The sequence below is a fragment of the Rhagoletis zephyria genome, unplaced genomic scaffold (genome assembly GCF_001687245.7).
Source record: "Rhagoletis zephyria isolate East Lansing unplaced genomic scaffold, Rhagoletis_zephyria_1.1 Rzeph_scaffold_00853, whole genome shotgun sequence".
NCBI classification, from domain to species: domain Eukaryota; kingdom Metazoa; phylum Arthropoda; class Insecta; order Diptera; family Tephritidae; genus Rhagoletis; species Rhagoletis zephyria.
In genome coordinates this window covers 60573-73684 of record NW_016157937.1, presented here as the reverse complement: position 1 = coordinate 73684, position 13112 = coordinate 60573, and the positions used below count along the sequence as shown (strand labels likewise).

The following is a 13112-nucleotide window of genomic DNA, read 5'->3' as shown; positions in this document are numbered from 1 at the left end:
TAGTTAAGTAGGCCACTGCAACAAGAGAAACAACCTCTTAGCCGCCGTAAAAATGGAAAGACCGGAAAACATTGGAAAAAATGGAAATCTTCCCAATCACACCGGCCATCTTTTACCCATGAGTGAACTCTTTAAGAGCAACCCTCTATGACTTTATAAACTCTTAGGACTTACTTATCTCCATTTTAGTGCAAGCCCGATGAACTTTTCGCTTCTAATAGGCCTTTGCTAAGAAAAGATATCACACTTGAGAACAAAAAATTTAGGTACCGAAAATTTAAAATTGCGTTCCTTTACTCCCGTTCGAGCTCTTTTATTTCGATCTAATCATTAATCAAGCAAAACCATATACAATTTGAAAATCCGTCAGCTGTATGCAGGCATCGTACAAAAAAAATACCCACACGCTTGTACGCACAAATGCAAACGCTTAACACAAACAAGCGCATTGTTGGTTAGCTTCTTGTTTACATTCTATTTATTCTTTTTTTAATTTCTTTGTTTATCTACGCTATACGCATATTTGTTGTTATAATACATTTTATTTTTATTTTATTTGTTTGAGTACTTGGCGTATTGCAAACAAATTGAACATGCCCATATAGTTGGTACATGTATATGTGTGTGTGTGTGTGTTGGTATGTACGCTTCTGGCGACGAGCGCTTAATTGAATTTGATTTATTTAGCGCAGCGCAATCCAATGATCGCGCCTCCAGCTGACCGATAGCCGCTACTAGATGCTACCATACCCATACGATTCTATTTAGATTTCTATGGGCCCTATTGCGAGTGTCGACTGGCAGTAGAATAGAAATTTGTCGATCGAGTCGATCATCTTTTATTTTGCTATTGTGTAACTTGATCGATAAAAATTTGCGCTATTGTGAATGGCTGACTGAATTGTAAACAGCTGTTTCTTTGTTTACATTTGTTTCTTTAGTGGTTCATTTACATCATTTTTAAAGTAATTGCTTTTATTACAAAATAAAAAAAAATGGACTTAGTTAAAATATGGTTTAGTGATGAAGGAAGTTGATGTGGAAGCTAATAGATTAGTAGAGTTGGCTAAAGCAAGGAGGGAATTGCGAGATTCGTCGGAGCCCTTGGAGTTGGAAGATGAAGTGTATGTTCATATGTATGTAAATTTTATGAATAGAAGTTGCATTCCCGATGCTTCACGTTTTTAGGTTTTACAGGATTTGCAGGAAAAGCTGTTTTCCTCATTAATAAACTTTATGGAAGTTTAAGAAATACGGTGCGGTTTAGTTATTTGTATAATGATGTTGGGTATTTGTGTCCAAACGCGTGACCCGATTTTAAAAACTTTAACATACACGTGTAGTGAAAGAATCAAACTTTGATTTAAAATAAAGATTTCAAATTTCCGAGCACTAGTTAATTAAAAATTATGCAGTTTTTTAAACTTTGCTGTTGATTCTGCGCAAAAACACTGTGGATGGCGTAGCCGGAGTTATATGCACAAGAAGTATTGTATATCTTTCACAATAGAAGCGGAGCTTTCTCCCCTACTCTTTCCGGAAATTCCTTTGCATATGTCCTCACTCCCCTGCATCAAAACAACCAACCGCGCAACTTGCCTTTTGTTGCTTACAATTTTTGACCTGTAATTCAGACACATACATACATATGCATATTTCACAATTTTTTACAACTTCTAGTTCAATTGACTTACTTTTTATGCATTATAGTACCACTTTCTTACGTAAATTTTATAAACGCACACTCCAACGACTGAAAAACAGCAATAGAAGGATGAGCGATTAAAAAGTATTCACAGTCGCTAATTGAGCGACTAATGGGCTGTTTTTGCTTACGCGTAAATGTACATTTAGCGCATTTAGCTCTAAATGCTACTCTAAATGTACATTTATCCATACAAAATTCGTCATCTAAATGCAACTAAATGCAACTCAATCTTTGCATTTAGAATCTAAATGATAAAAGCATCCCTGTGATCTTCCAAAATTTCCACGATTCGAACATGGTTTAATGAGAAAAAGTGGCAACATTGCTTTTTCGAGTATACAACCGCTAGCTGCGTTTCAGTGATCGCCGATCGAGATTTCATTTATTATTTTACATTATTTGGATAAAGAAAAGTTACGCAAATTCAACATCGATATGATGCTGATCGAAATCTGGATTAATTTGTGATCAACTCTGTTTGTTTTGTTTCCTAATTAGGTGTGGAAAATATAATTGGCAGCACCGACAAATGAATATATACACAAACAAATGTTCGGTTATGGTTAAAACAATTCAGGTTTTTGTATTGAATTTTCGGTTTAGAATTTATTTTTCCTTTTCAGTAGGGGTTTTTGCACATTATCTTTTCCGTGAGAATTTATCGTAATGGATACGGATCTGAATAAGCGACTGGAACACGGCTGTTTGTCAAAAGCATACGATTTCGAACTCGCGTAAATGTACATTTGCTAAATGCGATAGCATGAACGCTCTTCGAAAACATATGTTCGAAAGAGCTAAATGCTGCATTTTAAATGCAGCAAAAACGCTGCATAAGCGACACTCGCAATAGCATCGTTAATCGATAATCGCTTAATAGTCGTTTATCTACTGCCAGTCGACATTCGCAATAGGGGTGTATTATGTTTGTTGTTTCTTAGTCGCTTTTATAGCGGTATTTGACAATAATGATTACCATTACCCTCATCTTGCGAACTCGCGTGGACGTATTTGGTTGCTGTTTGACGTTTAAACAAATTGGATTACAGCTTGTAAATAATATGATGCGATTAAAAACACCTAATTGTTAATTAAATATAATTTTTGCCAGAGCTAAGGGAAATTTTTAATAAAAAAAGATCGTATAGAAAATTATTTATCTAATGTATACGTTATATATGTATGTAATTCTTTTTGGGTACTTAGCTAGAAAGGAGTAATAAAATAATCTGCATTATGATAATCTTTTGAAGTCCTAAATTATACTTTTACAACCTTTTAACCTTTTATTTCAGTTCTTATATTTTTTAACTATGTGAAATGGTTCAGCAAACGTTCCGCTAATCTCGATCTGTTCAATTTTATTCTCGCAATTTAAGAAAACTTTACTTTATCCTTAAAACAATTTAATAATCTCGCTTCTCTTTTCAGCGCAACTGTCCTGTACATGAAATTCCTTGTACTTTGGGCCATTGTGATAACCGCCGATTTTATGTTTATGTTTCGTTTTGAATTTTTATGGCCTTTTTGGCTACTTTTACGGTCGGTGCATGACTCATTTAAATATAAAGGCTTGGTAAGTTTGACAGAAAAATAAAAAAAAAAATAATAAAAAATGTATAAGAAATACAAATAATTAAAAATTAGAATGTATTGTTAAATCAACAACCTGATTTATTTTACAAAAAAATCACAAAAAAGTTAATTGAAAATTAAAATCATTAATTAAAGATAAAAAAAGAAAATTATGTCAAGTAAAACAAAAGAGTCAGAAGAAAATTGAAAATAACAAAATGTAGCAAGAATTAAAAATTACAAACAAAAAATAAATTAAAAAAATAAAATATAATCCATAAAATGTAATCAATAAAATAAAAGTAATAGTAAGTAAAAAAATAATCAAAAGCAGAAAAATGAGATAAATATAATTTTCTAAGTAAATACTGATTTAAACTTAACCTTGTCAAAATATATGTATGTATGCACCAATATGCTCATCTTTCAAATCTAGCATATTTAACGAAAAAAAACCCATTTTCTCCTTTTAGGCATTTTCTGTGTTATTCGTATGCATTGCAATAACATCCGATTTGGTGTGTTTGTTTTTTATACCAGTGCACTGGTTGCTATTCGCAGCGAGCACTTACGTCTGGGTGCAGTATGTATGGCACACAGGTAATATAAAAAACACGAAATTATTCGAATGCTTGGCAAATATTTCGAATGAAAAATATTGATGACTTTCATGAGAAAATCGAATTCTTACATACTTACATATGTATACACTTATATACAAAGTTGCATAACAATTTTGCAATCTCATTCAACTACTATTATTTGATTTTAACCAAATGTTTCTCTTTTTCACTCCGCAGACAAAGGCATTTGTTTGCCAACAATAATACTTTGGATGCTCTTCGTCTATCTAGAAGCAGGCATCAGATGGAAGGATGCACGTCATATGCCACATTTAGACCTATGTCGTCCATTTGCCGCGCACTGGTATGCTTTATCTGGCAGGCTTGTCTCTATCTTTTAAGAACTCATCAAAATTTCTCTCCCCCTACCCAGTATTGGTTATCCGGTGGTGACGCTGGGCTTTGGCTTCAAAAGCTACATTGGCTATCGAATGCGACAGCGTAAGCAACGTGAAGTTTCGAAAGAGAATGAATTTTATATGCAACTATTGCAACAAGCCCTGCCACCAGAGGAAACAACAGACGATCCAGCGGCAACGCAATTGTCACCTGTAACTGGTGCCACTGTGCCGGCGGTAGCCGCTGGTCCTTACAGTAGCAGCAGTGGTGCGTCTGCGGCGCAAACTGCACAAAACTCGTCCGCTTCTTCCCATGCGTCGACAGTGACGGCGGCAATCAGCAACGCATTTAATGCATCCAGCAACTCTGCAACTGCAAATGCAACCACATCAGCTACTTGCAGCGCGCTCGCCACGGCAAATGGCTTGCTTGCATCAGCGACAGCAGCAGCGGCGGCAGCGGCAGCGACGTGTACTAGCAGTAGTACGAGTACGCAAGCACAAAACCATCATCACCAGCATCAACAACAAAATCATAATCATCATCAGCAGCAGCAGCAGTATCATCATAATCACAATCAAACGTCGACATCGTCACCGCACGATCATCACAACAACCACAGTAATGCCAATAGTAGTGGTGGAACGGGTGGTGGTATTGGTAGTAATAGTGGGGTTGGCAGCGGTGGCAATTATAATATAAGCAGTATATTGGCTAGCGTGGCAGCAGCAGCGGCGAACGCGTCAACTGGCACAGGTGTTAGTGGTGCATCTGCGACACTTGGCGATGATAAGAATTACTTACAAATTCAAAGTGGCGGCGGCAGTAGCGGTGGTGCATCCATAGCAGCAGCAGCAACTACTAACAGCAATAATGCTGGTTTTGGTGGTGGTAGTAGTGGTGGTAATGTTGAAATATGTATAGCTTCTACACATAACGCGAAATTGTACATACATATATAAATACATCCATGCATACAGTACTTGAGTTATATATCCATACGTATGAATAATATGTATGGTATCATAAAATGGTTTTTTAGAATTTTATTTTGTCTATTCGATTGCTTAAGTTATTTGCGACAGTTGCTTCTATTGAAAAAACCAGTCAACTTTTTCCTACATTTTCATGTCTTAAAAACATAAATACGTCGCCAATAATGTTTTAATCGTTACTTTACTGTAGAGCATTTTTATAGAAAGCTTAAATTACATATACTGGCCTTGCTTTTAAGAATCTCTATTTGCTTGTATATTAACATCAGCTATGTATTTCCCAACATCTAAATCAGAACAAGTTTTTTAACAGCGATGGCAAACCTCGGAGTGTATTTCTGCCATGAAAGAGCTTCTCTTAAAATCCATTATTGTATTTATGTACAAATGTATTACGCAACTGACTGTTTACTTACATATACTACGAGTATATGCCTACATAAGCATTTTAGGTATTGGCATTTTTAACAATTAAATATTTCACTGATGTTGAAAATTAATCTATAAAATTTCTTTAATCACCTACACTATTCTAGCTGATATTGTGTAAATAAGTAGCTTTTCATTCTAGAGGCAGTTTTAACCTCGCTTTTTTATGCCTACACTACATTTTATAAACTCATTCTTTTCCAGCAACATCCAATGGCCACATTGGCGGCAAGAGCCACCGTCGCAGTATGGACAAAGAGAATAAAAGTAGAAGCAGCGGCGGTGGTGGCGATGCGGATTCCAAACATAACAAGAGCAACAACAACAATAGCTATCCAGCTGCTGATAGTGGCAACAGCAACAATAATAGCTCTGGTAAAGACCGTAGTGATTGGGAAACAAGCAGTAATTGTCAGGCGCATTCAACGCACCAGCAGCATACGAAGGAGAAAATTGGTGAGCTGACCGCCAGAGTGTGTGAATAGACATAACTGATATGCGTATTTTTCTAATTGTCCATACAGATGATCATCGCACGTCGAAAAAATCGAACTCACATACCGCTTCCGGCGCGGCGTCAACGGTGGCGAATGGTAATGTTTTGCAGTATGACGTCGATGATGCTGTTGCCGTAGAACCAGTCGAACGCACTAAAGGTTTGGTTAACAGTTATATTACAAAATTATCCGAACCACTATTTTAATTTCCCTTCTGCAGGACGTCGCAACCGTGCACGCAAAGATAATGCTTCCAAGGACAATCACCACAATAATTCGCATAACAATAGCAACAATGCGAATAACTCCAATTCTCACTCGCACAATCATCATCAACAGAACAACAAGGATGCTACAGCAACACAAAACCATAATGGTACTAGCAATAATAACAATAACAACAACTCCGATGCCTCGTCGGTCTCCTCATCCACCTCATCAGCCAGTTCCACATCATCTTCATCCTCATCTGGAGCGTCTGCTTCAGCCTCGTCCACCATCTCGCATATAGCCTCAAAAGTGGTCTCAAAAATCTGTGAATCATGTCTCAAACTGGAAGCGGACGTCAAGAAGTACCGCACGGAATTGAGTCACATGAAACAAATTGAAAATGAACTGCGTCAGAAGCTCGAGTCAAATTTGACTACGAAATCCTGTTTGCAGGCCAAACAGAAAGAGTGTGACGAGCTCGAGAAACGCATACAGGAGCTCACGAATGGCCGGCACGCCGATATGTTGCAACTGCAGACTATCGAGCGACGTTTGGCAGAGGAGCGTCGCCAAAAGCAATCGCTGGACGCACAATTAAATAACGAGAAGAAAGCCCGCAAAAATGCCGAAGAAAAAGCAGCCCGCCCGGAATGTAGTGCACAGTGCAAGCAACGCAAACAGCAAATAGACGAAGAGCTTAAGCAGCTGCGACGCGATCTGAAATCAGCCGAAGAAGCAAAGCAGATGGCGGAGCAGCACGGCCGCAAATGGGAGCAGGAGGTTTGCGACGTTGTGTTATAAATGTTCCCACAATTAAAACTTAATTATATCTGTTTTTTTCAGTTGCGTATGTTTGAGGCTGAGATACGTAATCGCGATTCAGCGCAGCCTGGCACTGAGATGCTGATGAATGCATTAGCCGCGATGCAGGATAAAAACTGTACGCTTGAAAAGAATCTTTCGGCCGAGACGAGAGTTAAGCTGGACTTATTCTCAGCTCTGGGCGACGCCAAACGGCAACTGGAGATATCGGAAAGTAGGTTGCACATTGTCTGCCGTAGTATGGTTTTATCAGTCACGACTCAATTTTGTAGGTCGCCGTCGCTCCAAGGAGGATGAAGTGCTTGATTTAAAGGCAAAAATAGCTCAACTGCTCTGCGTTATGCCTACAGATCAACTGCTGCCTGCCTGTGGCTCAGCCAGCGCGAGTTCTATGTTACGTATGAATGATACGCCACCGCTACAGACAGGTCCCGGGCCCGCATCGCCTATGCTGAGCAGCCTCAGTGCTGCAGCAGCTGCACATCAAGCCGCGGCGGCGGCTGCATCAGCAGTAGCCGCGGCAGCTGGTCATCCGCTATCAGCACGCGGGGGTCCACCGAATTCTGTAGCCGACTATGGTATGCAGCAAGCGCCGCCCGATTATGTAACGGCTCAGCATCAACATCAACACCAGCAGCAACAACAGCACCAGCAGCAGCTCCATCAACAGCAGCAGCAACTTCAGCATCAGCAGCAACAACAGCAATTGAATCAACAGCAACATCAGCAATTGAATCAACAGCAACATCAGCAGTTGAATCAACAGCAGCATCAGCAATTGAATCAACAGCAACATCAGCAACATCAACAGCATCAGCAGCATCAGCATCAGCAACACCAGCAGCATCATCAACACCAGCAACAACAACAACAGCAACAGCAGCAGCAACAACAGCAAGTGCCCGTATCAGTGGGCCCAACTGTATTTGTGTCGGCGTCCTCACCGGGTGGTGGCAGCGCTGGTGGCGGCAGCAGCGGCTCCAGTCTTGACCCGAATGCGACTGTGTACACACCGAAGGGTGGACCGGCTGCATCTGGCAGTGGTGGGGTTGGAGTCTCAGTAGGCAGCGCCGGTGATGCCTGACAACATCCTGCATCTGTGGGCTCCGTCAGCCACCTGATGCGACGTAACGTTTGAGATTGAGATTATTATTTAAGTTATTGATACATCCTCAACAGATACTGCAACAAAAACAACCGCATCTACAACAGCATGTAATATTAATACAACTATTTGCAAGATATTTAAAAAAACAAGCAAGGAGTGTGTTGGCAGTAAGTTATATGGTTTGTAAAAATGAGAAAAAGATGAAAGTTTGAGGTAGACATCAGCTTGCTAGCTTAAAGCAGTGCTCAGTGCAGTTGCAAACCATTTAAGAAGGAAAATAATATTGATAAACAAAAACAAAAAAATTATTAACTAACAGAGCAAAGGATACAAAATCAGCAAGAACAACCAACATGAACATGGGCATGAAAATTCAAATGAACATGATATTATCTTATTGAAAAAAAACACAAGAAAAACAAAAAACATAAATTAAAAGAAAAATGAAAGAAACTACATAATCATAAGCTTTAATTATTTAGTCAAGTGTGGCCCAAGGATGTGAGTAGCTGTGAGTTAAGGGAGGCAGTTACACATGCAATTGACTAACGGTAAGGCTTTTTTCTGTGCCATTTTTCTTTTATTTAATTATCATTATTTTGGAATTAAAATACATACAACACATTCTCGAACCAAAAAAATCAAAAATATAGAACATAGCTTTCTATATTATTTGATATAATTTCAAACATTGTAGAAATTTAAAAGAATCGTAAAAATTTCAAACTTCTCAGAATTTTTTTGAGTAGGTATTCAGTTTTGTGGCCCAAAGACTCTCGCACACTGGACTGCTCAGACGACTTAAAACCGGTTTTGTATTGGCAAGAGGGGGAGAGAGCGCGAATTTACCTCGTCCATCTCACTCCGAGAAAATTGCGGATTGACGTTGGACTGATAGAAAAGAAAGAGAGAAAGCACTTGTATACCATTTAGCTCGCGTCACTCCAGGAGGGGCCATTCTGTAACGCGATACGAAACAGGAATGCGATGCGATAGGCAAATATGTCGTAAGTAATACGCTGTGTAATTGCCTATCGCATTGCATTTCTCTTTCGCATCGCTTTACAAGAGGAGCCACCAGCAGTCGCAATGGCCGAGCACAAGCGTGCCAATCGAGAGATCCGTGTTCGGGTCCTGGCACGGCGGAACTTTTGAAAACTTTTTTAATCAAATTATATTTTTTAAATTTAGGTTTGCAGAGTATTTTTAGATTTTATGATGTAAAAAAGAAGTTTTATTGTTTTAAGAAGAAAAGCATATTTTTTTATTTAATTTCATTGTTAGGATCCTATAAATTTAAAAAAGGAGGAGGTTATCAGTTCGTCGGAATATTTTTTTTTTATGTATGTTACCGCATAACTTTCGACCACGTCAACCGATTTCGTTAATTCTTTTTGCATCGGAAAGGTAGGGTCTCAGAGGTGCTCCCATATTAATCTGGTCTTTTTATATGAGAATTGAAGTCGGTTTTGTTTTTTGCTTAAAAAGTGCTCCCATATTAATCTGGTCTTTTTATATGAGAATTGAATTGAATTTTTTTTTTTGCTTAAAAATTACTTGTTTTCAATTGTGCTTGTCTTTAGTAAAATATTTTTAATCTAATTTAATTTTTAAGTACTCTTCCACTTTTTCTTTATCAAATTTAGTTTTCTTTTTTTATAAATTTTTTTTTAAAGGTTGTTCACACCTGCTTGGTTAGGAGGTTATCTGGTTATGTGATTATATTTTTTGTTCAGTTTACAACGATAAAATACACTACAGAATAATAATTTTTAACCAGAAAACCTGATAACCAAGCAACTGAAGAACCTAATTGTTTTAAAACTAAAAATATATGTTTTTTAATATATTTTAAACTGATTGCTAAAAGACGAACAGCATAATGCTAAGACCTCCTCATTAGCAGGGGGGCTACTCTGTAATGTGATGCGATCGGCAATTGCACAGCTTATTACTTACGATATATTTGCCTATCGTATCGCATTACAGAGTGATGCTGAAGTTGAGCCATTAGAATGCAGCAAATTATATAAAAAAATTGTGTTTGCTGATTTTAATTATTCTAGAACCGAAAGCCATGCATGGCCAAACAAAATGCAAGGCGAATTTAATAAGGTGATGCTACCGGTGAATCTGAATTTTACGCCGTGGAGAAAATAATGTCAAAATAATGTGTTTGTTGTATACGGATAACACCACCTTATTAAATTTGTTTTTTTTTTTTTTTTGAGATTTGGGTTGGTTGGCAGGAACTTCAATTCCCCTAACCTTTTAGGCGAATTGAGATTTTGACAACACCCATAACACAAAGGCTGCATTTCTTTATTCATTCTGAACGTTTGGAATAAACTTTTTTGTTTACATATTGGCTGCGTTTCTTTATACATTCCGGATAATCCCATTTCACAGCCGGAATAAACAGAATGCGTTTGAAATATACGTCAGCATATAATCAGGAACGTTCGAAGGAATAAGTAAACAAAAAAGTTTATTCCAAACGTTCAGAATGAATAAAGAAATGCAGCCATTCTTTAGAACGTTCCTGATGATATGTTAACGTATATTTCAAACGTATTCTGTTTATTCCGGCTGTGAAATGGGATTATCCGGAATGTATAAAGAAACGCAGCCAAAATTCATGCGACAGTTTTTGTGTTGTTTCAATCACCTTGTGTGAATACTCCTTGTGCTACTGCCTGCTACCTTATATAAATACGTCTTGGTGTGTACAATTATGCAATTTGACAACACTACTCTCAGCTGTGCACTTTTCGATAATAGTTGTGCTCATCTCTAAATTATTGCAATCACAACTCAAATTTTATTTTGTTTTGTTTTGTTGATGGGTGTTTAATTTGATGGACTTTTCTTGTATTAAACATATAATTCCAAATGGTGCGAATACGTGGAATCAAGTGTGCGGTAGCAGACGATAATCATAAACTGCAGCAGCCCAGCACTACTATTAAGGATCCCAGGCTTATAGAATTCGTGCGCAAACGACGGATTGATTTTCGCGCTGAAGAGCCGGTTTGTAAAAAATGTGCCGAGGGGTTGAAGAGAATATATTTGGAGAAGCTTAAGCGAGCCGAAGAACTAAAAAAAACGCAAAGATCTTTGGAGTTATCCTCATCAGTTACAGATCAAGAAGAAACCATTACCAGCCGACAGCAACGGGCATTGCAAGCGGCAAAGAAAAGTACCACAACTACAACGACAACAGGAGCCAGTGAAGAGCAACATAGTACCTCACAATCAACACTTGACGAAGGGCCATCCACTAGTGCGGCGGCAGCGGCGGCAGCGGCAGCCCGAAAACGTAGACATGTGGTGGCAGATGATACAGATGCTGATGATGATGACGATGAGTATGTGCCTAGTCCAAATGCATTAAATGGTACACGCCTACCAAACATACAGCCCATACCCAAGCGCAAAAAATTTGTACACGCAAACCCAGATGTGCTAAATATCTATATGGCGGGTATAACAGGCGGGTAATTGCATGAATGCACTTAAAACTGTTATATATTTTGAGTCTGCAACTTTAAACGACTGAGTAAATAATTTTATACTGTTGATTTTAAATTTAATTGTAGTTAAATTGTGAATAACTATTTTTTTCTGTAACAAACCTTTGACTTTGTATAAAAAAATGTGCTAATTAGGGCCAGTTTTTCGCCCGATCTGGCTGGTTTAAACTAAGATCAGCCAATCAAATGTCAGTCAGCTGTTCAATTTAAACTCTGTCTACTTAATCTAAGTTTAAACTCGAACTGAAAAACTGGCCCTTAATTGATTAAATCAAGTATGTATTACTACTTAACTACATATTCGCCTGCTTCTCAGCAGTTACTTAAATAAGGTACATAATAGAAGAATTAAAAAATTTAAATGCGTTGAATTTGCACTAGGTTTTCTTAGCGTTTCTCATAGCCCAAGGATAAAGTTAGATTTCGAAGGGTGAAGGGAATGCGCTGTAAAAAATACCTAAAATGCTGCATCTCAAATTCTAAAGAGCGTGTCAGACGCGTGGCAATGGTTTGGGGAGTAATCTGGTTTTCGTACGAATCGAAAATCATGAAATTTTCCTATCATTTTGTACTCAAAAATTTCAAATTTTCGATTCGTACGAAAACCAGAATACGCCTCATTATATTTCGAAAAGGCTGTCAAAACTAGAAATATCAGAAAGCAGTTTCATTTAAAATGTCTTTCGAAAGAGATTTTTGGTTTACGAAAGCCGAAATGCAGGGAAACATAATTAAGCGTTATTATTTCTCACAAACTCGTGTTCAGTGTCACATGGCAACAAACGTGCAGCAGAAATACAAAATTGCTACTGCAGTACGAGCAAGTTTAAATGGATTTTCGAAGTAACAGATAAACAAAGAAGAAGAGGAAGAGCCTTCAACAAAACTAGAGATGAAACGATACCATGCAGGTATCGATGCTTTTACTTGCAGGTAGTAGGAAAAGCTAGTATCGATGGCTCGAACGTATCGATACCAAACTTACTTAAGCTGATGGGAGACAAAACGCTTGATCCGCTTTTCGTGAAAGATTCGCTTGACAGCTACCTTGCAAAAATCGCGACTACTCCATGCATGCGTGTAAAGAGTACTCCCTAAGGACCAAAGAGTACTCCAAAATTAACCACAATTCATATAAAAAATATGGTCCAATTAACATTGCGATGTCCTAGGGCAGGACCATATACTCCATCCCTGCATTACATCAGAGTAGCACAAAACTACTCCAACATATTAACAATGGCATTGTTGTTATATTTTTTCGTTTGTACAC

General features: G+C 38.0%; 3 protein-coding genes across 7 annotated transcripts in view; all 3 read left to right on the top strand.

Moving 5' to 3' along the window:
• The window catches only part of LOC108361801 (macoilin-1), an 11449-nt gene extending 2699 nt beyond the window's left edge, over nucleotides 1–8750 (top strand). The window contains exons 2-10 of one of the 3 annotated variants that reach the window (XM_017614571.1): nucleotides 3140–3284; nucleotides 3757–3883; nucleotides 4084–4210; nucleotides 4280–4866; nucleotides 5874–6125; nucleotides 6194–6325; nucleotides 6387–7156; nucleotides 7220–7412; nucleotides 7471–8750. In XM_017614571.1, the coding sequence (XP_017470060.1) occupies nucleotides 3140–3284; nucleotides 3757–3883; nucleotides 4084–4210; nucleotides 4280–4866; nucleotides 5874–6125; nucleotides 6194–6325; nucleotides 6387–7156; nucleotides 7220–7412; nucleotides 7471–8282 (3145 nt within the window). In that variant the 3' untranslated portion in view covers nucleotides 8283–8750. Of the gene's footprint in view, nucleotides 1–3139; nucleotides 3285–3756; nucleotides 3884–4083; nucleotides 4211–4279; nucleotides 5149–5873; nucleotides 6126–6193; nucleotides 6326–6386; nucleotides 7157–7219; nucleotides 7413–7470 lie in introns of all 3 variants that reach the window. The other 2 variants (XM_017614570.1, XM_017614568.1) reach the window with 2 other exon arrangements.
• A 53-nt stretch (nucleotides 8751–8803) lies between these two features.
• Nucleotides 8804–13112, top strand: part of LOC108361800 (uncharacterized) — an 11928-nt gene continuing 7619 nt past the window's right edge. For 2 of the 3 annotated variants that reach the window (XM_017614567.1, XM_017614565.1), the window contains exon 1: nucleotides 8804–8857. The gene's annotated coding sequence lies outside the window, so the exon portion shown is untranslated. Of the gene's footprint in view, nucleotides 8858–11784; nucleotides 11804–13112 lie in introns of those variants that run through there. The other variant, XM_017614566.1, reaches the window with a different exon arrangement.
• On the top strand, nucleotides 10943–11807 carry LOC108361803 (uncharacterized). Its single transcript, XM_017614573.1, has one exon. It carries the CDS (start codon nucleotides 11199–11201, stop codon nucleotides 11805–11807), a length of 609 nt encoding a protein of 202 aa, XP_017470062.1. The 5' UTR covers nucleotides 10943–11198.